Source organism: Mustela lutreola, chromosome 14 (genome assembly GCF_030435805.1).
Source record: "Mustela lutreola isolate mMusLut2 chromosome 14, mMusLut2.pri, whole genome shotgun sequence".
Lineage (NCBI taxonomy): Eukaryota > Metazoa > Chordata > Mammalia > Carnivora > Mustelidae > Mustela > Mustela lutreola.
The window spans coordinates 71,716,925-71,744,275 of record NC_081303.1 but is presented as its reverse complement, the minus strand read 5'-3'; the positions used below and the strand labels follow the sequence as shown (position 1 = coordinate 71,744,275).

General features: G+C 38.7%; 1 protein-coding gene across 1 annotated transcript in view; it reads right to left on the bottom strand.

Annotated features, from left to right (window-relative positions):
• Positions 1-24,510, bottom strand: part of LOC131814806 (olfactory receptor 10J3-like) — a 149,559-nt gene extending 125,049 nt beyond the window's left edge. The window contains 3 exon segments of the mRNA XM_059146128.1: positions 23,620-23,810; positions 23,813-24,013; positions 24,406-24,510. Of these exon segments, the coding sequence (XP_059002111.1) occupies positions 23,620-23,810; positions 23,813-24,013; positions 24,406-24,510 (497 nt within the window).
• Between the last annotated feature and the right edge of the window lie 2,841 nt (positions 24,511-27,351).

Below are 27,351 nucleotides of genomic sequence, written 5' to 3'. Positions count from 1 at the left end.
TCAACACTGCCATGTAGAGGTGGATACAAAGAAACAAACAAATAAATATAAACCTAACCTCTGACCTCCCGAAGCTTACAGTTCCCCTGCCACACTGTGTTCACAAACTCCCTCTTCAGCTCCTGTCATGCCCTTCATTACACTCAGTCCCTTTTCATTAGTCTTTACAGACCTGCAGGAACCTCTCCCTCTCCTCCTCAGAGCTAAAACATCAGACTCAGAACCTTTTTCTAATGCTGAGCACTTGGGGTACCCTGGATATTCAGAGTAGAACTGGCTAATGTCTCTTGTTCCCAGGTCACTGGTCTCAGGAAGAGACTGGGACACCCTTGTCCTCAGTGTTGAGGGATGTCATCATTTGATTCATTTCTTGTTTGCATACCAGCCCCCACTGCATCGTCCATGGGCAGGCAGGGGGAGGGTCTTCCCAGTCTCTCTTCCCAGTATGCAAGCCCCCAACCTCATTCAGCACCCTCATGCTCAAACTGTATCGAGCAATTTCTTAAGGAAGATTTAAGGGGTCTTTCCACTTGGAACCCCAAAACCCATACTTTAACCCTCTCTCTCTGGCCTAATCCTTGGAAAAAACAATTCCCTACTGCTTCCCCAAGCCCAAAGATAAGAACTAACAGCACTTACAAATAATTTCTGCTTCATAATCTGAGGAGGACACATGGAAACTGCTGAGGGTTCATAAATGAGACCGTGGAGTCAGCACCATGTCAGAGAAAAATGCACTAAGGTGCTAGTTCTGCAAGTAGTATTCCCTATCATCTTAAGCTTTTAATAAATTTCTGTTCAAGTTTAAAGTTTTGCTATTACTAAACCAAAAAGACTTATTGGCACCTACTCCAAATATGCATATGGCAGATGTTCAAATTTCTGAGGAAAACATTTCCCAAGGGCAGCCACATGTTGCTTCTTTTCTAATAAAAACTTCGACATTCAAACATAAATAACCATGATTATAATCAAGGATTACCTTCACAATGGTTCTCAGACACTGCTACTTCTTCCTTTTTCTCAGAGTTCCACCCACTACTGCTACAATAATCTAATTCTGGCCAAGACTTGGTAGGTAATGGCAGTGAGGTCCTGGGAAATATGAAAACTCAAAATTCAACCGTGGGAAAAACAAACTGAAAATAGACACAAAAAATGCATCCAGATCATGGAATACTACTCAGTAATATTGAAGAATGAGCTACTGATACATAGAACAACTTGGTTGGATTGGCTTACATTGGGTTTAACTAGCCTTCAGCTTTTTAAGGTGGATAGGTCACTGACTTTAGCCTATTTTTTAATCTTACATGAAAATTTAATGCTATGATTTCTCCCTAAGGACGGCTTTAGCTGCCTCACATACAAATGTTATGTACTTTGTTCTCATTTTCATTCAGTTCAAAATATGTTCCAATTTTCCTTGTGATTTCTCCATCAGCCAATGGATTATTTAGAAGTCTTGTGTTTAATTTCCAAATATTCCAGTATTTTTCACACATATTAGTTATTAATTTCTAATTTAATTCCACTATGGTCTTGATATTCTGCATCATTTTAGTTGTCTTACAATGTAGTCAGACTTATTCTAAATCCCAGAAAATGGGTTGTCTTGGTGAACATCCTATGAATACCTGAAAAGAAGGTATATTCTGGTTGTAGAAGAAATATACTCAATAAACAGCAATTAGCCAATTTAGATGAAACCGGACTTTATTCTTCAATATATTTTTCTTCTTCATCTATGCTCTTCTAGATCTTTTTCTTCTATATTTGTACTGATATTATGTCTGTTACATCAGTTATTAAGAAAGAAGGGTTCAAACTCCTACTTGTTTTGAACCATGGTAGTAGGTGTACAGACATTTACAACTTAGGTTCTATTGAGAAGTTGACCCTTCTGTGACCCTTTATCACATTTTGAGCAGTCCCTATTTATTCATGGTAATATTGCTTACCCTGAAGTCTCCTTTCCCGGATAGCATATATCCTCCAAAGCCCTGTGTTCATATGGCATGTATTTTCCATTTGTTTACTTTTAACATAAGCTGGTATTTATATTTAATATTCATTACAGAGAAACCTGTAGCAGGTCCTGCTTTTTTATCCATGTAGACAACCTATCTTTTAATTGAGATTTTTTCCATTTATATTACATTATTTATAGAGTTCAAGTCTCCCATGTGGCTACTTTTTATCTATTTGTCATTCCTTTGTATCTTCTTTCCTACTTCCCTTTGCAATATTCATGCATTTTTATAATTCCATTGTATCTTCTCTGTTAGCCTTTCATTTCCTCTTATTCCTCCTCCTTCAGTTCTGCCCTAGAACTTACAATATGGACATTTAAGTTGCCAGTGTCTACCCTGAATTCACATCATTTTTAGGAAATTTAGTATAATATCCCATGGTCCTTCCTCTTCCTTGTGCTTTTCAAAATTCATTTTATTTCCACACATATTATAAACCCCATACACACTGGTTCTAACATTACACAGTTATCTTTTTTATAAAAAATAACCAAAATAATCTTGAAAAAGAACAAAGCTGGAACACTCACATTCCCAATTTCAAAAACTTACTATAAAACCAGAGTAACTAAGGCTGTGTGCTGCTTGAATAAAGACACACATAGATCAGTAGAATAGAACTGATGGTCCAAAATTAAACTCACCTTTTGGGCAACCAGCTCACAAGGGTGCTAAGACAACTTGATGGGAAGAGTAGTCTTTTCATCAAATGGATCTAGTACAACTAGACATATCATCCAACAAATTGTGGACTCCACATCTTTCTCAAGCTCCCATGGAGTGTGCTCCAAGACAGACCATATTAAATTTGTTTTACAGCCCAGAAAAGGACAAAATCTACACTGCGTCTGTTCTCAAATTACTGTGGAATTAGGTATCAATAACAAAGATAACTGGAAAATCCCAAGACATATGGAGATTGAACAAAATGCTTCTAAATAACACAAGGATCAAAGAAGAAATTGAGAAATTTAAAAGAAAAATTTAACTGTGAAAATGAAAACGTGACTTAATCAGAATTTTGGGGATTAAGCAAAAATAGTACTTAGAGGGGAAATTATAGCTTTGAATCCATATATTAGAAAAGAAAAAAGATCTAAAATTAGTAATGTGAGTTCCCACCTAGGGGAACTAGAAAAAGAGCCAAGAAATCCAAAGTAAGCAGAAGGAAAAAAATAATCCAAGCAGAAAACAATGACAAGGAAAACAGAAAAGAAAGATGATCAATGAAATAAAAACCTGGGGGGGAAAAATCAATAAACTCAACCTCTAGAGCCAGGTTAACCAAGCAAAAGGGGACACATTACAATATCAGAGGCCATGAACTAAAAGGACAATAAAGGAATACTATGAAACACTCAATGCCCACAAATATGATAACATCAATGAAATGGACCAATTTCTTGAAATACAAACCTGCTAAAATTCACACAAAATGAAAAAGACAATCTGAATAGGCTTTTATGTATAAAAGAAATCTAATCGATTATTGATAAACTTCTAAACAGAAAGCACCAGGCCGAGATGATCAATGCTGGTTCATCAAGTGTAACAAGTGTACATTTCATTGGGGGATGATGGTAATGGGGGAGAAGCTGTGTGTGGAGGGAGGGATATATGGGGAATTTTGGTACCTTCCCCTCAATCTTGCTGCAATCCTAAAGCTTTTTCTAAAAATAGTCTTAATAAAAAATACAACCCACCACCCTGCCACTTCAAACCCCTCAGATTGTTTTTCAGAGTCTGAAAAAATAATGAATACTATTTTTCTGAAAATAAATTAATTAATTTAATTAAAAAAATACAACCCACAGGATGGAAAAAGTATTTCCAAATTACAGAAAGGTCTAGTAGCCAGAATATAGAAAGAACTCTTACAACCCAATAAAGACAAATAATTTAAAATGTTTGAAAGCACTAGGTGCTTATACACAACTAATGAATTGTTGAACACTACATCAAAACCTAATGGCTAACTGAACATAATTTTTTTAATGTTTAGAAGTACTTTTGTATTAAAAACATTAGCCTTACTGCTAATAATTTCCTTTATGTGCATAGGATCTATTTCTGTATTCCCTCTTCTGTTACAGTGACATATATGTTGTTACCCTGTAGCTATGGTATCTAGATTAATGTAGATTTATGGTAAACCTTGATAGTCTCCTTTTTAAATATGATTTTGCTAGTTCTAAGTATTTTGCATTTACATATAAATTTTAAATTGACTTGTCAATTTCTATTTTTAAAAGCCTTCTGGAATTTTGGTTGAGATTATTTAAATTTATGCACTAACTTAGGGAGAACTAACAACAATTACTCTCCAGTCCATGTGTATCATACGTATCCTCGTGTATTCATGCCTTTAATTCCTTTCAGCAATATTTTATAGTTTTCTGTGCAGATGTTTTCACCTACTTGTAGAAATTATATTTTGATAAAAAATATACATTGTTTCCATTTCTAATGTTCACTAATATTTGAATACAATAAGATTCTACATACTGATCTTTCATTCTAAAAATGTGCTAAATTTACTTTTAATTCTAGAATATTTTCTATTGATTTCTCAGACTTTTCTCCATATGCAAGCAGATTATATCTGAATAAAATCAAGTTGGGTTTATTCCTTTACCATCTTAATGCCCTTAATTTCTTTTCCTTGTTGCACTGGCTGGAAATGGCAGACAATGTTGACTATAATTGACAAAAGAAGGTACCTTTACCTTACCCTCATTCTGACAGACAAAACTTTCAATGATTCACCATTAATTACAGTTATGCCTGTCAGTTCAAGTAACTCCCTTCTCTGCTAGGTTGCCAGTTTTTTTTTCACAAGTCAGGGGTAAATTTTGTCCTTTTTCTTAACCGAGTTAATCATAGAATTTCTCCTTTATTAAATATATGGCATGTATGATGAATTTCATTTTTTCAAAGGTTAAACATTCTATTACTTGAAAAAGACTTACTTGCTCATTGTATAGGATTCATTCTGTATAATTTTCTTTTTAAGTTTCCTCACCCTACATCCTCCAGAACTTCTTAGGTCTCAAACAGACCTCAGTTAGGGTGATGATGATAGCATCTTCATTTTTATGCCCTTTATGTAGACATATATACATACACACACATATATATACAGAAATATATATATATATATATATATATATATATATATATATATATATATATATACCACAGAGCCAACCAGTTTATATATATATAAATAAATTCTCTTCAGCAGGCTCTTTACCTAGCATGGAACCCAACACAGGGCTTAAACTCTCAACTCTGAGATCAAGAGCTAAGCTGAAATCAAGAGTCAGATGCTTAATTGACTGAGCCATCTAGAGACTCCCATTTTGTGTATTTTAGTTCCTAGCATTTTTTTAATGAGTTTTGCATGTAGGTTTAGGAGGGATATTTTTCTTTTGTTTTCTTGTGTGTGTCATGTAGAAAGACTGCCTGATCTGGGGATTTGAATAAAGCTAGCTGCAAAGTGGAAAATACTCATTTTCCCTCTCACCTAGAAGTTTGTAAAGAATTTATACAAGTAATTCATTAATTGTTTGATAGGATTTACCTATAATGCCACTGAGAGCCCTGCAGTATTCTTAGTGGGGAAAGGCTATTCGAATTTTACAGTTTTTCTTGGGCCAGATTTGATCATCTGACTTCCAAATGTTTTTTAATCAACTTCATGTAAGTGGTTAAACTGGTTGACACAGTTTCTCATAACACTTCTTCCTTAACCTTATTTTTTTTCAGTGTTCCAAGATTCATTGTTTAAGCACCACACCCAGTGCTCCATGCAATATGTGCCCTCCCTAATACCGACCACTAGGCTTACCCATCCCCCACCCCCATCCCTTCCAAAACTCTCTGTTTGTTCCTCAGCATCCAGAGTCTCTCATGCTTCGCCCCCCACCTCTGATTTCCCCCAATTCCCTTTTCCTCTCCTTCTAATGTCCTCCATGTTATTCCTTATGCTCCACAAGTAAGTGAAACCATATGATAACTGACTTTCTCTGCTCAGCTTATTTAATTCAGCATAATCTCTTCCAGTCCCACCCACGTTGTTAAAAAAAAACTTGGGTATTCATTCTTTCTGATGGAGGCGTAATATTCCATTCTATAAATGAACCATATCTTCTTTATCCATTCGTCCATTGAAGGGCATCTTGGCTCTTTCCACAGTTTGATGACTGTGGCCATTGCTGCTATGAACATTGGGGTACCGATGGCCCTTCTTTTCACTACATCTGTATCTTTGGAGTAAATACCCAGTAGTGAAATTGCAGGGTCATAAGGTAGCTCTATTTTTAATTTCTTAAGGAATCTCCACACTGTTTTCCAAAGTGGCTGCACCAATTTGCATTCCCACCAACAGCATAAAAGGGTTCCCCTTTCTCCACATCCTCTCCAACACTTGTTGTTTATGGCCTTGTTAATTTTGGCCTTACTAACTGATGTAAGGTGGTATCTCAATGTGGTTTTGATTTGAATTTCCCTGATGGCTAATGATGATGAACATTTTTTCATGTGTCTGTTAGCCATTTATATGTCTTCTTTGGAGAAATGTCTGTTCATGTCTTCTGCCCATTTTTTGACATGATAATCTGTTTTGGGGTGTTGAGTTTGAGGAGCTCTTTATAGATCTTGGATATCAGCCCTTTCTCTGTAGTGTCATTTGTGAATATCTTCTCCCATTCCGTGGGTTGCCTCTTTGTTTTGTTGGCTTTACTGTACAGAAGGTTTTTATCTTGACAAAGTCCCCAAAGTTCATTTTTGCTTTTGTTTCCTTTGCCTTTGTAGACATGTCTTGAAAGAAGTTGCTGTGGCTGATGTCAAAGAAGTTACTGCCTATGTTCTCCTCTAGGATTTTGATAGATTCCTGCCTCACATTGAGGTCTTTTATCCATTTTGAGTTTATCTTTGTGTGTGGTGTAAGAGAATGGTCAAGTTTCATTCTTCTATGCATAGCTGTCCAATTTTCCCAGCACCATTTATTAAAGAGACTGTATTTTTTCCCACTGGTTATTTTTTCCTGCTTTGTCAAAGATTATTTGACAATAGAGTTGTGGGTCCATATCTGGACTCTCTATCCTGTCCCACTGGTCTATGTGTCTGTTTTTGTGCCAGTACCATGCTGTTTTGGTGATCACAGCTTTGTAGTAAAGCTTTGTAGTAAAGCATCAGGCAACACGAGGCCCCCAGCTTTGTTTTTCTTTTGCAACATTTCCTTAGCAATTTGGGGTCTTTCCTGGTTCCATACAAATTTTAGGATTGCTTGTCCAGGCATTTTGAATTAATTGTTGAGGATATTAACACACCACTCTCAGTAACAGACAGATCACCTAAGCAGAAAATCAATAAAGAAAGAGCTTTGAATGACACATTGGCCCAGATGGACCTCATAAATATATATAGAACATTCCACCCTAAAACAGAATACACATTCTTCTCAAGTGCACATGGAACTTTCTCCAGAATAGACCAATACTGGGTCACAAATCAGGGCTCAACTGATTATTCCCTGCATATTCTCAGACTGTGATGCTTTGAAACTGGAACTCAACCACAAGGAAAACTTTGGAAGGAGTACAAACACTTGGAAGCTAAAGACCAGCCTGCTCAAGAATGTTTGGATCAACCAAGATATCAAAGAACTTAAACAATTCATGGAAACCAATGACTTGTCCAAAGCCTATGGGATACATATGGCAAAGGTGGTCCTAAGGACAAAATACATAACCATCCAAGCCTCACTCAAAAAAACTGAAAAATCTGGGGGTGTCTAGGTTGCTCAGTGGGTTAAAGCCTCTGCCTTCAGCTCAGGTCATGATCCCAGGGCCCTGGGATTGACCCATGCATCGGGCTCTCTGCTCAGCAGGGAGCCTGCTTCCTCCTCTCTCTCTCTCTGCCTACATGATCTCTGCCTGTTAAATAAAAATAAATAAATTTTTTTTTAAAAATTGAAAAATCCTAAATACACCAACTCTCTTTACACCCCCAAAAATGGGAAAATCAACAACAAATTAAGCCAACCACACACAAGAAGGGAAATAATTAAGATTAGAGCAGATATCAGGGAGTTAGAAAATAGAGATACAGTAGAACACATCAACAAAACCAGAAGCTGGTTCTTTGAAAGAATTAATAAGATCTATAAATGACTAGCCAAACTAATCCAAAATAAAAGAGAGAGAACCCAAATTAAGAAAATTATGAATGAAAGGGGAGAGAACATGACCAATACCAGGGAGAGAGAAACAATCATCAAAAATTATTATCAACAGTTATATGCCAAAAGTTAAGCAACCTAGAAGACATGGATGCATTCCTAGAAACCTATAAACTTCCAAGACTGAAACAGGAAGAAACTGACAACCTGAATAAATGTAGTAATGAGATTGAAGCGGTGATCAAAAACCTCCTTAATCTTATTTATGCAGTCTGTAGTGATGTTCCTGCTTTATCCTTTCATGGTTAGTCAGACTACACGTTTGTCAACTATTTTTTTTTTTTTAAGCTTTGGTCTCCTTGATTTGGTTTCCTGTTCCATCAATTTCATCTTTTACCATATTTACTTTTATTCAATTTGGCTCTAATTTCCTTTCTAACTTCTTAAAGTGGAGGCTTAGATCATTGAATTTGGACTTTACCAATATAACCATTCAAAGCAATAAAATCCCAAGAACTGCTTTATCTCCATCACACTAGTGTTTATATCTTGTGTTTTCATTTTCATTCAGTTCAAAATATGTCCCAATTATCCTTGTGGTTTCTCCTCTAACCTCTGATATAGTCAGAAGCAGGTTGTTTACTTTGGGAATTTTGTGATATACACTTCATATGTATTTTCACATGCATTTCTGGAACTTATTTCTAATATACTCCCATTATGATCACAGAAGAAACCAGGATTTTAATTCTGTTAAATTTAAGCCTTGTTTTAAAGCCCAGAAAGTGGTCTTGGTGAATGTTTCATGAACAATTGAATGTGTATTCTGCTGCTCTTAGATGAAGTGTTCTATAAGTAGCAATTGGGTCAAATTGGTTGGTTCAAGTGTCCCATATTTTTACTGATTTTGTGCCTACTTGTTAACGATTACTAAGAGAATTGTTGAAATCTCCATGGACAATTGTGGCTCTATTGTACTTTCAGTTCTGTCCATTTTTCTATCATGGGTTTTGAAGCTCAGCTATTACATGTGCACATGTGTAAGACTGTTACATCTTCCTGATGGCTAGCCACCTGATTGTGAAATATCTCTCTTACGTCTGATAATGAATCTCACAAATACGATCACTGTACTACTATGTTTGGTGTTTCCATGGTACATGATTTATCATCATTTCAATATTTTTCTTTATATATGAAATTTCATATAGAAAGCACACTGTTAAGTTTTTTTTTTTCCTTGCAAACTCTTCATCTTAACTGGAGTGTTCACAACAATTAGATTTAATGTAATTATCAATACAGTTGGGTCAAATAGAACAAACGAGATGGTAGCCCATCTGCTCTTTCTTCCATTTTCCCCCCTTATTCTGACTTATTTGAATCAAGCATGTATTAAGCTAATTAGTTAGCTTAACTAGATTGGTTTCACATTTTAAGGGTTGCTTAGAGTTTATACGATGCACCCTTAAGTGGTCAGTAGGCCTGCAAAAAGCATTATACCACATCACACAGAACATAAGATCTCAAGAGTCCTTCCCTCTCCTGTCCTCTGTGCTATTTTGTATAGCTCTGCAGGTCTTAAACCCCATCTTAAATTTTTAAAGGAAATTTAAAATAAGCTGTGTATCCTATTCACACAAATTTACTACTCCTTTCTTTTATATATATATATATATATATATATATATATATATATATATATCCACATTTCCATTCAGGATGATTTTCCTTCTGTCTAAAGAATTCAATGTTTCTTGTGGTGCAGGTCTATTGGTAATACATTCTTAACTTTGGTTTCTCTGAAAAATTATGTAGCCTCATTTTTTTAGTTCTATTTTCTCTGATTATAAAATTATGGAACTAGAGCGTATCATGCTTAGCGAAATAAGTCAAGCAGAGAAAGACAACTATCATATGATCTCCCTGATATGAGGAAGTGGTGATGCAACATGGAGGCTTAAGTGGGTAGAAGAAGAATAAATGAAACAAGATGGGATTGGGAGGGAGACAAACCATAAGTGACTCTTAATCTCACGAAACAAACTGAGGGTTGCCGGGGGGAGGGGGTTTGAGAGAAGGGGGTGGGATTATGGACATTGGGGAGGGTATGTGATTTGGTGAGTGCTGTGAAGTGTGTAAACCTGGTGATTCACAGACCTGTACCCCTGGGGATAAAAATATATGTTTATAAAAAATTAAAAATTAAAAAAAAAAAAATTAAGCTTACAGACTGTCATTTAGCACTTTAAGGATATTGTTCCATCATCTTCTGACTTGCATTGTTTTTGATCAGAAATCAGATTTTTTTCTGTATTCCCATGTACATAATTACTCTTTCCTCTGGCCTTTTTATCCTCTTTCAAATTTTTATTAAATTTCTAATTAGTTAGCATAATGTGATATTAGTTTCAGGAGTAGAATTTTGTAACTCATTACTAACTTGTAACACCCAATGTTCACTGCAACAAGTGCCTGCCCTTAGTACCCTTCCCCCACAACCTCCCTCCATCAACCCTCAGTTCATTCTCATTACAAGTCTCTCGCAGCTTCCTTTTCTCCTTCCCATATGTTCATCTGTTTTGTTTCTTAAATTCCACATGAGTGAAATCATATGGTATTTGTCTTTCTCTGACTTATTTGGTTTAGCATAATACACTCCAGCTTCATCCACGTTGTTGCAAATGGCAAGATTTCATTCTTTTTTAAGGCTGGCTAGTTCCATGTATACACACACATCATCATCATCATCTTTATCCATTCATCAGTCAATGGACATTTGGTCTTTCTCTATAGTTTGGCTAGTGTTGATAATGCTGTTATAAACCGGTGTGTGTGTGTGTCCTTTCGAATGTATTTTTGCATCCTTTGGGTAAATACCTAGTACAAATATAACTCCCCTATGAACCAGCAATTGCAACTTTTCACGTTTCCTTTATCGCCAATCTCAGCAATGTGATTTGGATGGGTCGTGGCCTGGATGGGGTGTAGGTGTATTCTCTCCTTGTTATATGGGTTTGTCATCTTTTTATCTGATTTTAATACGTTACTGCTGTTATATATCCAGATAATTTCATTGTCCTCTTCATGGTCTATTCTTTCCTTCTGGGATTCTGTCTTTCATGGGGGTGCTAGATTTTTTTCCCAACAGCTTACTGAAGTGATCTTCAATCTCTTATTTATGGCTCTCTTTTAGCTGATTTCTATTGTTCTTTATTTACATGTAGTGATCTTCTCTTCTACAGCTCCCAGCTATGAACCTTATCCAGGGAGATTCATTGCAGATCATGTATTTCCTTACACATCTAGAAGGTACATCGTACATGGACTTCTTTTCGATCTTCCATTCTTCTCATTACATCTGTGTTTTCTTTTAATCCTTGGATGTACCCGCAGTGTTTGTGATTACTTTAACATCCTTGTCTGCTCATTCCATTCTTTTTTCATTTCTTCTGATTTTTTTTTCCCTGTGGCCTTTTCCCCCCACTTCACATATCTTCTACTAGCAATTTATTCAATGCTAAAGATTTTGAATTTTAGTAGAATGTTACAGTTTTTCTGGTTTACTTTTAAAGAGCATTGAGCTCTTTTCTGTTATGTAAGTAGGTTATTTGTAGAGCCTATTAAGCTCTGGTCTCCTTAGCCTTCAGCTTAAGGTTAGAGTAGCCCTATTCCTAAGATATGGTCCTACTGGAGTCTCAACAGAGGACCCAGGATGCTAAGCTTCTCTACTTGGTCAGACACCAATGTCTCACAGCCTCATGCAGACTCCACAATCCTTTCAGCTCCCATTCCCCTATAGTTGTTCAGTCCTACATATGTGTAGCTTAGTATTCAGCTCAAGACCAAGAGATGCTTATGCACCTTTCCAGGGCTTCTCTTTGTGTGGCTCCCCCCACCCCAACACACACTGCCCCCATTTTCCAACCACACTGTCAGATTTAATTTCTATTTTTAATCTCCTCAGCCCAGTAAGACCCTGTCTTCTGCTTAGACTTCACTTTCCTATCTTTTGCCAAGTACCTTTAGGCAAAAGGTCAGAGGAATCACGGAGCTTATCACTTGTGTTGGTCTTCCCTCAAGAATCATTCTTTTGGGGCACCTGGGTGGCTCAATAGGTTAAGCCTCTGCCTTCGGCTTAGGTCATGGTCTCAGGGTCCTGGGATCGAGCCCCACATTGGGCTCTCTCCTCAGTGGGGAGCCTTCTCCACCCCACCCCCCTCCTGCCTCTCTGCCTACTCGTGATCTCTGTCAGATAAATAAATCTTTAAAAAAATCATTCTTTCACTGCCCATTGTCCAAAATCTGAAAGTAGATTTATGTATATTTCTACTTCATAATTTTGTATGCTGCAAAGACTAAACAAATAGTGGTTATTCCCTCCTGCCTGACTGGAAGCAGCGATATACAATTGTACAAATTTGTGTGCCATTTATCAATTTACTGCCCTTCAATTTCAAATTTCCTTCCTTTGCTTGCTTTGAAGAAACCAAACTGGGCCTCTGACCCTGGGCACATTAAGCTCTGTTTGGGACAGGACCCTACAGACGTATTTCAGGAGGAAGGGCCTTTCCATCCTGGGCCCCAAGTGCTCTGCTTGGCAGGTTTCTGTAACTTGCGCTGGCTTCACCAGCACCAAGGTCTTACAACATGGGCAGCTTCTCTAGCATCCAGCTCCTGTGGTTCATGCCAAATCATGAACACCCAGAAATAAGCAGTTTCCCTCAGCATCCCTCTTTGCATTGTGTCTAAAAAGACACCATCCTTGCAATAGCTTTCCCCAGCATGCTACAGGGAAAATTTCTGGCCAATTCCAAAGTGAGTCACAGTAAGCCAATATCATACCCTCGCTAATAAGGTCCAGATCTTAACCTTCATACAGAAAAGGTTGCCTCTTCATTGGGTGTTTGCTGGGTTTTTAATATTCATCTTTATTAAATTTTCCTGAATGCACACATGAGGTTTCTGAATCAGAGCAGATTTCTTATTATGCTCCCTGCACAATCAACAGTCAGGATGACATTGGAACATCAGTCTCCCCACATTTGCAATCCTGCAGAATGATGTGATAAGAGCCAGATGGAAAATATATCCTTACAAGTGGCACACTTACTCTGGATTCAAGAGGTGAAGAAAGAGGAATGTCCTCCATTGGTAACAGGGAAAGAGACGATTCTTCCTCTGAGTGTCTCCTTGGAGACAGGATGTGAAGTATCTTTAATCCTTTGTTATGTAAATAAATCTCTCCAGGAGGAAGATAAACCCAGTGTCTATGGCTTTTACAACTTAGAAAATTTCTTCAGGGCTCCAAACTCCACCCCTTTTGAAATGTAAACAAGCAAGGAGAGAATACTCTAACTCAGGTGTCTAGCCTAAATAAATAAATAAATAACCACCCTTGGCTCTGGGGACGATAAGTGCATCTTCATTGTATAGAAGCAATTAGCTCCACCATTAGAGAAACACATAGCTGCAGAGCTCATCTTCATTGTATGTAGAAAGTGAAATGATTCTAGGGGAAATAAAAGCAAACCCTTTATTCTGATAATGTGTACATTTCCATGGTTCAGGAACACCAAAATCCCTGGGAATATTGGTCTTCCCACCCTACCCTACCTTGGGCCTGGCGATAGTGGCAGTTCCTTTTATCTGCCATTCCAATGTTCTTCAGGATCACCTTTACTAACTGCTATGAATATTTCATTGCTCCAGTTCCTTGAAGTTAATAATTCTTTATATTAAACTCCCTATTCTAATTACTGTGACAGGTCTTCAAATTAGACCCTGACTGATGGAGAATTAGGATTTACCCTCCCATTTACGTCTTGCTAAACACCTGTAGTAATTGCTACTTTCTGTTCAACAGATCCAATTTGTACAATCTCATCAATATAGTTGATAAGTGTGAGGTTTTATGAAATGTTGTGACAAGTAAGATTTCTGTGGTCTATACAATGACAGGGAGAAGGATGGTCCTAGCTTTACGGCAAGACAAAGCAAATATATCATTGGTCCTCCCAAATAAAAGCAACTGCTTCCAGTTACCTTGAAACTTGGCATGTAGAAAAATTCTTTATCCAGGTCAATAGTTACATACCAAATAACATGTCAATTCATTTCAGCAAAGATAGGACACCTGAGGACAAGAACTGCAACTGATATCACAAGGTGATTAGGTTGACAATACCCCATAGTCATTCTCTAACATATACAGGACTTCTTCACAGGCCAAACAAGAAAAACTAAATGGAAATACAATGAGCGTTACCATCCCTGTTTCCTTCAAGTCTTTTACAGTGCCATGAATCTCTACAATTTCCATAGTAATACCATAGTGCTTCTCGTTTATTATCTCGATAGAAAGAATACTTGCTACTAAAAGGGTAATCAGGGAGCCACTGTGGGGACTCTGCCAATTGCTAAGTGTATCTACCCTCATTTCACATTCAAGATGAGGAAATAACCACCGGGTGAGACCTGGAACCAAATGGCTCCAATGGGTCACACCCGAACTAACACTACATCTGTCACCTGACTTCAGTCACCACAGTAGAGTCAACCAGTCCAGTCTCTCCACCAGGTTCCAAACCTCTATCAATCCAAAACCCAGAGCCTCCTGACTGAAAAGGAGGCCAAGTCTCTTTAACAAAGTATCCTGCACCATTAATGTAAATACACACTCTAAGTCTTCCACCAAACCTTCCCCTCCAATGGGGACTTGTGGCAGTGTATTAGAATGACCTCACTGAGAGATATAAAATACCTGGACCTTTTAAGGACTACTTGATGTGGACCCTGAAGTGATGCTAGTATATTGGGACCCAAAATCTCACCATGGCTCACCAATCAAAATGGGGGCTCACAGTGGTCATGTGGACAAAATGGCATGCTCTAAGGGTATCAGTCGGCCTCTTTCCCCAGCTACCTAAGCATTTGTTCAAAGGCCCAGGAACAAAGTGGCCATATTGGCAGGGGTAACCTCAACAATAAGGATGCCCCCTTACCAAGACTGACCTAACACTATTGTTGAACACCTACACTGCTACAAATACAAACCAACCCACAGCCCTAAATGTGGCACCATTCCTTGTTTAAAAAAAAACAAGCAAGCAAGCACAAACACCATCCCAGTGGTAGGTTAATTATATTGGACCTCTTTTATCATGGAAGGAGCAGAAATTTGTCTTTGCCGGGATAGGCACATATTCTGGAAATGGATTTGCTCTCCCTGCCCATAATGCTTCTGCCAGCATCTGCCAGCAAACCATCTGTGGACACTCAAAATGCCTTAGCCATCATCACAGCATTCCCCAGCATTACAGCTGATCAAGAAACTCATTTTGCAGTTAAGGAAGTACAGCACTAAACTCATGTTCATGAAACTAGTCTTACCACATACTCCATCATCCAGAAATAGCTGATGTATTGGGAAGATGAATAGCCTACTAATGACAGGGTTACATCACCAGTTGAGAAATATCTTGAAATGACAGAGTTCCGCTCTGAAGAAAGCAGTGTAAATTTTTGAATCAGACAATTCTACAACCAGAATTCATGGGTCTAGAAGTTAAAAAGAGTAAAAGAAGATGCTCCTTTCGCTTATTATATCTAATAACTCACTTGAAGAATATTTCTTCATGTGCCAACATCCTTGAGCTTCACTGGTCTTCATCTCCCTGGGGAAAATATTTCCACTAGGGAATAAAAAGATGAAGCCACTGCCTGGCCATTTGTGGCCCCATGTTGCCTGAACCAACAGGCAATATCATTAAAATTTGTTATATTAAATTTGCATATTCCAAGTACTCTGATTTCTGTCTCTTGAATGGACCACAACTAATACCCTACTTCTCTACACTTAGTATAGTGTGTCATACTTTCTAAGCACTGCTGGATTTCACTTGTTTTAATATCCTACATTCCAATATCTTATTCAGATCAAAATATTTTCCAATTTCTATTATTATTTTTTATTTTATTTTTTCAGTGTTCCAAGATTCATTGTTTATGCACCACACTCAGTGCTCCATGAACTAACCCATCAGTTATCAGTCTTTTAAATTCCAAATACGTAAATATTTTTCCAAGATTTTTTACTTATAATTGAACTCCATTATGGAGTTCATTATGGAGAATATATCAATCCTTATAAATTTATTGAATCTTGTTTTACAACATGTCATATGCTGTTGGTTCCATGTGCTCTTGAAATGATATTCTGCCATTAGTCGTAATGTTCTAAAAATACCAATAGATTCAGTTGATTGAAACTGAAACAGCTTTTTTAGTACTTATCTTCTGTCTACTCAATTGCTAAGAGAGAAGTATTAAAATCTCCAACCAGAACTATAGATTTATTGACTTCTCTATTTAACTTAGTTTTTATTTTGGAGCTCCAGTATTAAGAACATGCTCATTTAAGACCGCTAGGTCTTACAGCTGGCCTTTATCTTAATAAAATATCTCTTTGTAGTATTATTTGTGATACTTTATCCAATATTAAATTTAAAGTATAAATGAAATAATGAAACTTTGATCAAAATCAAAATCAAAATACTTTCTTTATTGCCAGAAATGTTATAGGGATTTCTGGAAGATATAACCACTCCAGTATATATAGAGAAAGAGTTTGTATTGTATATTCTTACCCCCTTCTTTCAATTTATGTATTTCAAGTATCTCTCTTATTAATAGCCTAGAATTGTCTTGCTGGGTTTTATCCATTCTGACAACGTCTGCCTTTTCATGGTTAGTATATTTAGGTTAAACATAATTATTAATATTGTTGGGCTTAAGTCTACTGTTCTGATGTTTTTAATTTGCCCCATTTGTTATTTGATCCTCTGTCCCTCCCTTTATTCCTTCTTTTGAATATTTTGTGCGCTGTTTTCTCTACTGCCTTCTTAACTATACTTCATTGCTCTATTGACACGTTCATTTTTAAATTAAGTATTTTATTTATTTGAGAGCATGCACATGCAAGCACGGGGGGAGGTGGGGCAGAAGGAGAAGCCAACTCCCTGCTGAACAGGGAGCCCAGTGCAGAGCTCCATCCCTAAGACCATGACTCATGGTGAAGGCAGACACTTAACCAACTGAGCCACCCTGGTGCCCCTTAACACATGCATTCTTAACCTATCACAATCTTTCTTAGGGTTAAAATTGTACCATTTCTTGTCAAAGGCATCTCAAGGGTGTAATTAAATTTACCCTTCATTGAGCTACAGTTATATGTACAACATGCAGATACATTATGAGTCTGATAATATTTTTTTTAAATATATTCCTTAAAAATCATTCAGAGAAGAAAAACGGAATATGTTATATTTACTCGCTATTGCCCATTTCCTGTCATCTCCATTTCTATCACTTGCATCTGGTGTCCTCTCCCTTCAACCTGAAGAACTCGTTTTAGCATGCTGGTAGTACATAAATTAGCTCAATATTCACTTACCTGAAAATATCTATTTCACCTTTGGTTTTGAATGATACTTTTACTGGATTTAGAATTCTGGCTTAACACTAAACAATGTCATTTAATTGTTTCCTGGTCTCCATTGTCTCTAATTAGAAGGTATTGTTATCCCCTGGTATGTAATAGGTTTATGTTAATCTGATGACTTTCAAAGATTTTCCTTTATTTTTGGTTTCAGAGATTTGATCATCTTTTCACTTATCCTACTTGAGATTCATGGAGATTCTTAGATATGCAGAAGTTTCTATTTCTCATTAATTGGTGAAACTTTTGGCCAGTAGGTCTTCAAGTACTTGACATGTTCTATTCTCTTTTTGAGGCTCCAGTTACATGGACATTAGACTTCTCATATTGTTGCATGAATCGCTAAAACTTCATTTTGTTCATTTTTTGTCTTCCTCTTATTCTAGAATTTATTGATCCATCTTCAGATTAATCAACTCTTCTACCAACTCCAATATACTATTTACAAATTGGCCAACATTTCATTTTTTTCCCAACACTTCATTTTAAATATTTTTTCTTTTTGTTCTCATGTTGAGCATTTTATAACTGTATGTGAGACATAGTGGGTGACCCATTACAGAAATTTTGGATTCGTTAGTTGTGGTGCACTTGCTGTCTCTGTGCATAGACACAATGTTGGGATGTCCCCCAGAGCAATATTTGGACACACCAAACTCATTCACTGTGACCTGTTCCTACCATACAAAGGATATCCAAAGGATATACAAAGATGAAGGTCACCAACTATGTTGTGCTGTTTTCTTCTCTGTGGTTCCATGGTTTTCTTGTATCACACTAATCTTTATCAAAATGGGTTGCAAGTAAATTATTAGCCACTCAACAGCAGGGCTCGAGTCTTATTTCTCCCTAGTGCCTAAACCAGAGGTTGATACTCAGAATGGACAGGCATAATTATTGATGTAACAAACAGAATTGTTTAAAAATTCAGGAATCCTGTAATGCTAACACAAAACTCAAAATCCAAGAAAATGTGGGTCATCTAATTCAGAAGAAAACACTCTATTATAAGCTCTGTTCCAAGTGCAGACATCAGTGAACCATGAGATAAATTTAAGTGCCACGTAGTAAATATTTAAAGAAGTATATTCATGATCTTCAATAGGCTTTGTTTACAAAGGCAGAGGAAGAAATAGGACATTTCAGGAAGAGTCCATCGCTACTGCTAAAGCTTTCAATGAAGCTTTAGCATTTAAACACAAGGTTTACTCCTCTTACCTTACTCCCTGGTCAGAACAAGGTGTATGCATGTACATGGAACAACAGCGTGGCATTCAGAATCAACAGATCTGTGAGGCTCACTTCTGTGTTCCTCCTCTCTCTCTCCCTCTTTTTTTTTTTTTTAAGGTTTTATTTATTTATTTGACAGATCACAAGCAGGCAGAGAGGCAGGCAGAGAGAGAGGAGGAAGCAGGCTCCCTGCCAAGCAGAGAGCCCAATGTGGGGCTCGATCCCAGGACCGTGGGATCATGACCTGAGCTAAAGGCAGAGGCTTAACCGCTGGCCACCCAGGCACCCCATTCGTCCTCTCTTCAATGGTGCATGTGACCTCGGGAAAGTCACCACATCTATCCCCATTATATTCGTCTGAGAAATGGGGAAGTACTATGTCCCTTACAGGAGTGCTGGGAACCTTGAGTGAGGTCATGAATGGGAAAGATCTTTGTGAACTATAAAGAGCTACATAAATATTAGTGATATTGAATACATAGTAAAAACAAGGCATTAGTGCTTATCATGGCACCCATCACATCTAAAACTCCGAAATATTCTCTCTCCCCACAAAACACATGTGTGTGCTCAAACACACGTGATTGGATACACACACGGAGACACACTTCAGCAAGGGTACAAAACTGATTTGGAACCTTGCACCTTTTAAATTGGGGGAAAGATGAACTGTGAGAGACTATGGACTCTGAGAAACAAACAGGGTTTTAGAGGGGCGGGCGGTCGGGGATGTGTTAGCCTGGTGATGGGTAGTAAGGAGAGCACGGATCGCATGGAGCACTGGGTGTTGCATGCAAACCATGAATCCCAGAGCACTACACTGAAAACTAACATAATAATAAATTATGTATACCTCTGTGCAAGTTAAAGCAGTATGTGCCACATACTCCCTGGCTGCCTTTTGGCTTCATTTTCTTTCCTGCTGACCCCCTCCCCTGAGACATTTGTGCTCATTAAGAAAATGTTGTACTTACTGTTGGGAGAACTGCAACTCTTTTCTCCTCCGATCCATCATGGATCATTGTAAGTAGGATGCGGAAGGGTCTCACGTGAGACTAGTTTTCTCTAGAGAAGCTATGAAGTCAACACCAAAAATTTTATTTCTGAAGTTCAAAGACCCCTAATAGTTGATTTCATTTTTTTTTCTAAAAAGTTTTAAAATACCTTAACCCCTGGCTTTATATGTCAAGCTCTCAATCACTTTTAAGTCTGTTATTAACTTGGTTATAGCTAAAATACACTAACCTGGCACTAATCCAATTTCCTTCAAAAGGAGGATTTTTCTTTTGTCCAGTTTTAAGGGACCAACAAAATACATCAATGTCAATAGTTTATGAAGTGAGAACTGCTTGTAGGCAATCCCACAATGGGGGAAAAATGATTTTAAGTAGCTTTTCTGTTCTTTTCTCTGTTGGTTTACTTTAGGTGAGGGTAGTCTGTAAAGCAGACAGAGGGAATAGGACAGTTCAATCCAAAAAAAAAAAAAAAACCCTGCAAATCCACAGATAGGACCTTATATTCAATAGGTGTTCACACAATCATCTATCCTAAGACATATGATTGATATCTGACATGGCAGCAGGCACACAGAGATGAATAAACTACCCACTGTCCTGACACACGCAGCCTTTATAGGCTCGTATTCTCTGCTCAGGCTCCTTCCCTTTCCCTGACCACCTCCTAGACTTCAACTGACCCAAGGCCACAGAAAGTTCATTTAACATCAACAAATGCTTTCCTGACTTTAACAGATCTGAGCAATTCTCTGTGTACAACACCCTTCACCCCAAACAAGAATCCTGTGCACATGCCGATAGCACGTTTTGCCCTTTATGCTAATTTGTCTCCCCTACTGAACTGTGAATAACACGAAACGCCCTGCATTCCTCATGGTCGAGGAATAGTTCCTGTAGACCAGTACCTGCAAGTACTCAATGGCCTGACACAGTGCTTGAAAAATATGTATTTCATAAGTTATGGGCATTTTTCTGATGAACAAAAGAGCTGAACAAAAAGACGACTAAAAGGATAGAGGTGCTGGTAGCATGCGAGATGAAGTGGGGTGGGTAGAGAGATTCTGCAGGATGATGATAAAGACGATGAAGAGAGATGGCTGGCTGACATGAGGGCTAAGCGTTACAAATTTAGGAGCCGCCAATAAAAGGAGTCACTGATCTGGATTCATCCTACTGGGAGGCTCTGTGGCCACACTGGCCTACACACCCTTGTACTGTCTGCTGCACATCCCTTGTGGGAGAGGAGTCCTCCGTGGAAGCTGAAGCCATACGAAGTAGGAGGACAGGGGGCTGCACCTGTTCGTGAGATAGGAGGGGAGTGGCAGGACTGATGTGTAAAAACTTAGGGGATTTGGCGGGAGGCGTGGGAGAAGGCAAGAAAACTCAGTAAAGAGGAGCACATGTCCCTGTGATAGCCACCCACCCCTCTCCCCTCAGCCTCAGCCAGCAGCTCTGACCGCCTCCATTTCCTCAACTTAATGAAAAAGCAGCAACATGAACATGGGCGAAAATGGACAGGGTCAAAGAGTGCTTCTTTGGGAGAGTTTAAGGAAATTGTGGAAGCAAATGATCTATAAAAGAGGGAAGTTGGATCTTGTCTGATTTCTGCTAGGATTTCGGGGAAGCAATGGTTATACCAGAGAAAATTTTATAAGAATATGAAGGAAAAGGCCCATTCACCTTTGTATTCACGATGTAATAATTTCAGAAAGTTCAAATGCCCTCTGAGGACTCTCCAAGCACTCCTCACAGGACCAGGACACCTCTTTCAGAGGGAGAGCCGTGCTGGTAATCAGCTGATATCAGCGACTAGCTCACTCCACTGTGACAGTCAGCCACAGGGGACACTGCACAAAGACTCCCTCAGCCTTCAGCCGGTGGCCTCAGAGGGATCTGTAGAGCAGAAGAAAATTACAGCTCACCTAGAAGAGGCTTCGGTGCCATTCCAGTGGCACAGAACAGACAGACACAAATGGAAAGTAAGGGGCAGGAGCCAACATAGGGATGGAATAACTGGGAGGAGCAGGATTGCATGAAAACACGTTTCCATGTCTATTTTAGTATCTTCCAGCTCAGTCCAGGTAGAGATGAATTCTGATGGGAAGGTCTACAAAAATACTCAATCTTCCTCCTTAAGGGTATACAATAATATAACATGGTTATACTTATTTTGATATAAACACAGGAGAAGTATGAAGTTTTAACTGTTTACTGAGAGAAGGGAGTTTAATGGCATCTTCTTCAGATTCTAGAATGAGTGCAGCCAATACCTGACTACTAACCTCAAATCCACTGCAGGTGCTACAGACCAGTTAAAAATCTAGAGGGGGTGCCTGGGTGGCTCAGTGGGTTAAGCCGCTGCCTTCGGCTCAGGTTATGATCTCAGGGTCCTGGGATCAAGTCCTGCATCGGGCTCTCTGCTCAGCAGGGAGCCTGCTTCCTCCTCTCTCTCTGCCTGCCTCTCTGCCTATTTGTGATCTCTCTCTCTGTCAAATAAATAAATAAAATCTTTATAAAAAAATCTAGAAAGCTTCCATAGGTTGGAAAACCATCTTTATGGAAAATGTATCTGGATAAAAGTATGGTTACAGAAATGCCACCATTACGTTCTCTCCCCACCTAGCTTCTGGGGAACAAGGGTTTTTGCCTTAGTCCACAGAAGTAGGGATACACATAGAAATGAGTACTGCTGGAAGAGCTTACACGTTTGAGTAATAAAGTGAGTTTTGCTGAAGCTGTTCATTTTTCAATCAGCAAGAATTAAGGAAACACTTTCTGAAATGATTGCTACAAGGCAAATGTTTTAATTCCTGAGGATGAAAGCCATCCTTGGGCTGTCTGTCCTGCTTGTTTTCTTAAGACCCCATCCGTGTCTGTTCCAGCAGCCTCCTCTTCACATCTCCTTACCAGACTAGGTCAAGGACTTGACTGAGAGGAGCCAGATGAAGTGAGGGCCAGAAGAGGTTCCCGAACCAAAATCCTGAGGCAAACAAGTAATCCTAAATCTGGCTTGGAAGTATTCCCATATCTAAGAAACAATATTCACTAGAACATAAAACTGCTTTCTACCTTGTCTCCAGAGCATGAAAAAGAAAAGCGTTTCTACTGTTTGACCTTATTCTCGAGAAGAGCTGTATTTGATGAACTCGTGTACTGCGGCATGTTTGTGAGCAGACACACATTACACTGGGCTAAAGGTCTCCTGACAAAGTGGTTCAATCTGTTGAGAAATGTTTTTTGCCTACAACTCTGCGTAGGGCATCCTTGACCTCCTTGTTTCTCAGACTGTAAACAACAGGGTTCAGCAAGGGAGGGATGATAGTGTAAGTCACAGAGAGAAGAAGGTCTTTTTCTATGGCGTTCTCAGACTTGGGCTTGAGGTAGGCAATAGAGGCACAGCCATAGTGGACAATGACCACTGTGAGGTGGGAGTCACAGTTGGCAAAGGTCTTCTTCCGGCCCTCAGTGGAGACAATCTTGAGAATGGTGGAGATGATGAAGACATAGGAGATGAAGATCAAGCCCACAGGGACCAGGATCACAAATGAACTGACACCATAATTGATCATCTCATTAAGAGTGGTATCAGTACAAAAGAGTTTCATGACTGGATAAATGTCACAGAAGAAGTGCTCCACCACGGTGCCACAGAAGGACAAACTGAACATGACTGCCACATGGAGAACTGCCATAACCAGGCTAGTGCCAAAGGACCTACATACAAACATGGCACACACTCCTTTGCTCATGAGGACTGTGTACCTCAGGGGGTTGCAGATGGCCACATAATGGTCATAGCCCATTGCTGTAAGCAAGAAGCAAGTATTAGTGGCCAAGATGACAAAAAAAAGAACATCTGAGTTGCACAGCCTGCCAAGGAAATGGGCTGGTTATGGAAAAGGAGACCGGAAAGCATTCGTGGGACACTGACCAGCGTGTACACAGTCTCAGAACTAGCCAACATGCTCAGGAAGAAGAACATGGGGGTGTGGAGATGACGGTCAACATGGATGATGGTCACAATGACAACATTACCAGTTAGAGTTAAAATGTAGATGCCATTTGCGACAACATGGATGGAACTAGAGCGTATCATGCTTAGCGAAATAAGTCAAGCAGAGAAAGACAACTATCATATGATCTCCCTGATATGAGGAAGTGGTGATGCAACATGGGGGTTTAAGTAGGTAGGAGAAGAATAAATGAAACAAGATGGGATTGGGAGGGAGACAAACCATAAGTGACTCTTAATCTTACAAAACAAACTGAGGGTTGCTGGGGGGAGGGGGGTTGGAGGGAGGGGGGTTGGGAGGAGGGGGGGTGGGATTATGGACATTGGGGAGGGGATGTGCTTTGGTGAATGCTGATTCACAGACCTGTACCCCTGGGGATAAAAATACATGTTTATAAAAAATAAAAAATTAAAAAAATAATTTAAAAAATGTAGTTGGCAAGCAAAACCACAAAGAGTGTTATCTGGTGCTTTCCGAAGATTGAGAATCCCAGGAAGATGAATTCTGTCACTTCCGTGAAGGTCTTTCTCTGCATTTTGCTAGATCAGTGTCTGAAAGCAATAAAGTCATCAAGGAAAACATTTTCATCAGCAACTGGACTGTACGGGAAGGGACAATAACACCTGAAGTGAGTGAGCCCAATTCTTTCTTTCAGGACCACTGAGCCCAGACCCGAGGGACTTGCACCTGAAGAGAGAGCTACCAGTGTCTCCTTGGGGCTCACCCACATGTGCATTATCATTGTGGAGTAAACCATTTCCTGTGTGTGGCCAAGACTGCTAAAGAAACGCTTACCTCACATGCATCATACTGATGTGAAGGAAGAAAACTACGAGGGGGAAGTCCTGCTCTGTGTCCCCACCGGTAATGACACCCACCACTTAGAACAAACTCCGTTAACCAGGTGACACACAGAAGAGGGCTTCAGTGGAAATGATACCGCAGAATGGAGGAGTCCAGAAAGAGGAACTTGGAAAATTGGTCACTGGATTTGGTAATAGTCACCAAGGCCTTTTATATGGCATTTCATTCAGTTGAGTTCTGAATCTAGAAACTTCATTTCAGAGGGTTAATATGGTCCAAACAGGTCATCAGAGCCTCAAAGCAGACTTTCTGCCATGGTCACTTCACTGTTTACTCAAGTGCCGCTGAAGAGATCTCTTTTGCTGACTCGTCATCAGGAAGAGAGAATTGTGATGAGAGGACATTGCTTTGTCTCCACGGCAACAGGAGCATGTTAGAGTTAAGTCAAGGCATGGATATGATATTGCAAGCACCAGAGCTGAGACAAGAGGAGGAAGGAATCTGCTAGCTGCTTTGAGCTAAACTGGCTTTTTTTTTTTTTTTTTTTAAATCTGGTGCACACTGGATTTGATATAATGTTGAGAAATAATTCACTCATTAGTCCCCTTTATCAGAAGGAATCCCCATCCTATGCAGAGAGCATGCAGCTGCTCCTGTGGGTCTCCACCGCGGCCATTGCATGGTTCTCCCTCTTCATTTTCACACTAACTAAAACGCACTTCCTCTCCCTCCCTTCCCAATTCCCTGAAATTTGACTTCATCATGTTCACTTCCATCAAACTGTTCTCTCAAATGTCACCAGAGTCTCCATGGCGAAAACTGTCAGATTTTGCTTTTTCTTCTTTTGACATTTCTAAACATTCTTCCTCCTGGAAACCTTCTGTGACCTTGGTTTCCATGACACTATGTGAGCTCTCTCTCTTCTCGGTGCTCAGGTAGTTATAACCCTCCATGAATCTGCTCACTTCATCCACGTAGTAATTGTAAATGCTCTTCTATGCTAAACACTTGGCCCCTGCTTTTCTCTCCACACTGTCCCATCATGTTCTTCTGTTACTATTTCCAGGTAGATTGCTCCCAAATCTCTCCTTCCATCCATCTTTTCCCCCCAAGTCTACAACTTCCCATGGACTTTATTTGTGGGCCTTGAAAACATAATTTTATAATTTCAAAAGTAAATAAAACAGCTACCCTTCTGATATTCAGAAATCTCTCCATCGCTATTTTTCCAGCTTCCTCAGTGACCACACCATTATTCCAATCTATCCGAGTCAGTGTTTTAGGTCCAGAGCTATTCAAAATCACATGCAGTGAAATTCTTCCTTAAGCATGGTCTCAAATTTGTCCCAATTTCTGGATTCACAATGATTCAACACAAGATTAGGATGCCCAAATCCTCTATCTGGGATAATAAAAAAAAAAATCCTAATCCAAAATTTATATGGAAATGCAAAGAACCAAGAATGCCAAAACAATTTCAAATAAGAACAAAGGACTTAGACTATTTCATTTGGAGACTACAGTAATCAAGGTGGCATGGTATTCATATTACACACAACTCAATGGACCAAAAACAGTCCAAAAATGAGTCACACATAAACAGTCAATTGGTTTTTGATGATGTTCTAAGATATCTCAAAGATATTTTCAACAAATGCTATAGCAACTGGATATCTATATGATTAAACAACAATTAAATAAACCACAAACCCTACCTCATGCAATACACATAAAATCATTCAAAATAAATCAAAGGCCTCCATATAAGAGCCAAAATGAAAAATTCTGGACAAAACTAAAAAAATCTTCACAACGTTGAAATAATCAAGAGTTCTTAGATACAAAACAAAAAGCATAAACCATAAGAAAAGCCATAAATTTAACTTCATAAAAACTAAAGCTTCCATTCTTCAAAAGATGTTAGAAAAACGAGGAAAGCCACAGATTGGAAGAAAATATTCACCATAGATATGTATAAACTTATATTCAGAATATATACAGAATTCTTACAACTCAATGCTAAGACATTTTTTAAGTTGGAAAAATATTTGGACATTTCACAAAGGATATATATACAAATGGTTGAAAAGCACATTAAAGATGTTCAATATCATATCATTAGCCATCAGAGAAATGAAAAATAAAACAATGAGGTTACCACTACACACCCACTCCCATGGCTCACATCAAAACTTTAACACCGAATATTGGCAAGGAGGTAAAGGAACTGGAACCCTTAAGCATTGTGGGTGGTGATACAGAACGGTATAAACAATTATTACAATAGTTTTGCAAGCTTTCAGAAAGGTAAATATATACTAATCTAACGACTCATTGATTTTCCTAAGTACTTACCCAAGAATTAAAACGTGACCACACAATGTCCACATCTGTGTGGACATGTGTACAGACATGTTCATGGAATGTCCTTAGCAACTTCATTGCTGGAAGCCAAAAGCTGGACACTCCAATGTTTAGGGCCAATCAACAGGTCCCTACAATGAAATATTCAAGCAATAAAAGCAACAGAGTACCAGTACAAACAAAACATGGCTGAATCATAACATTCTGA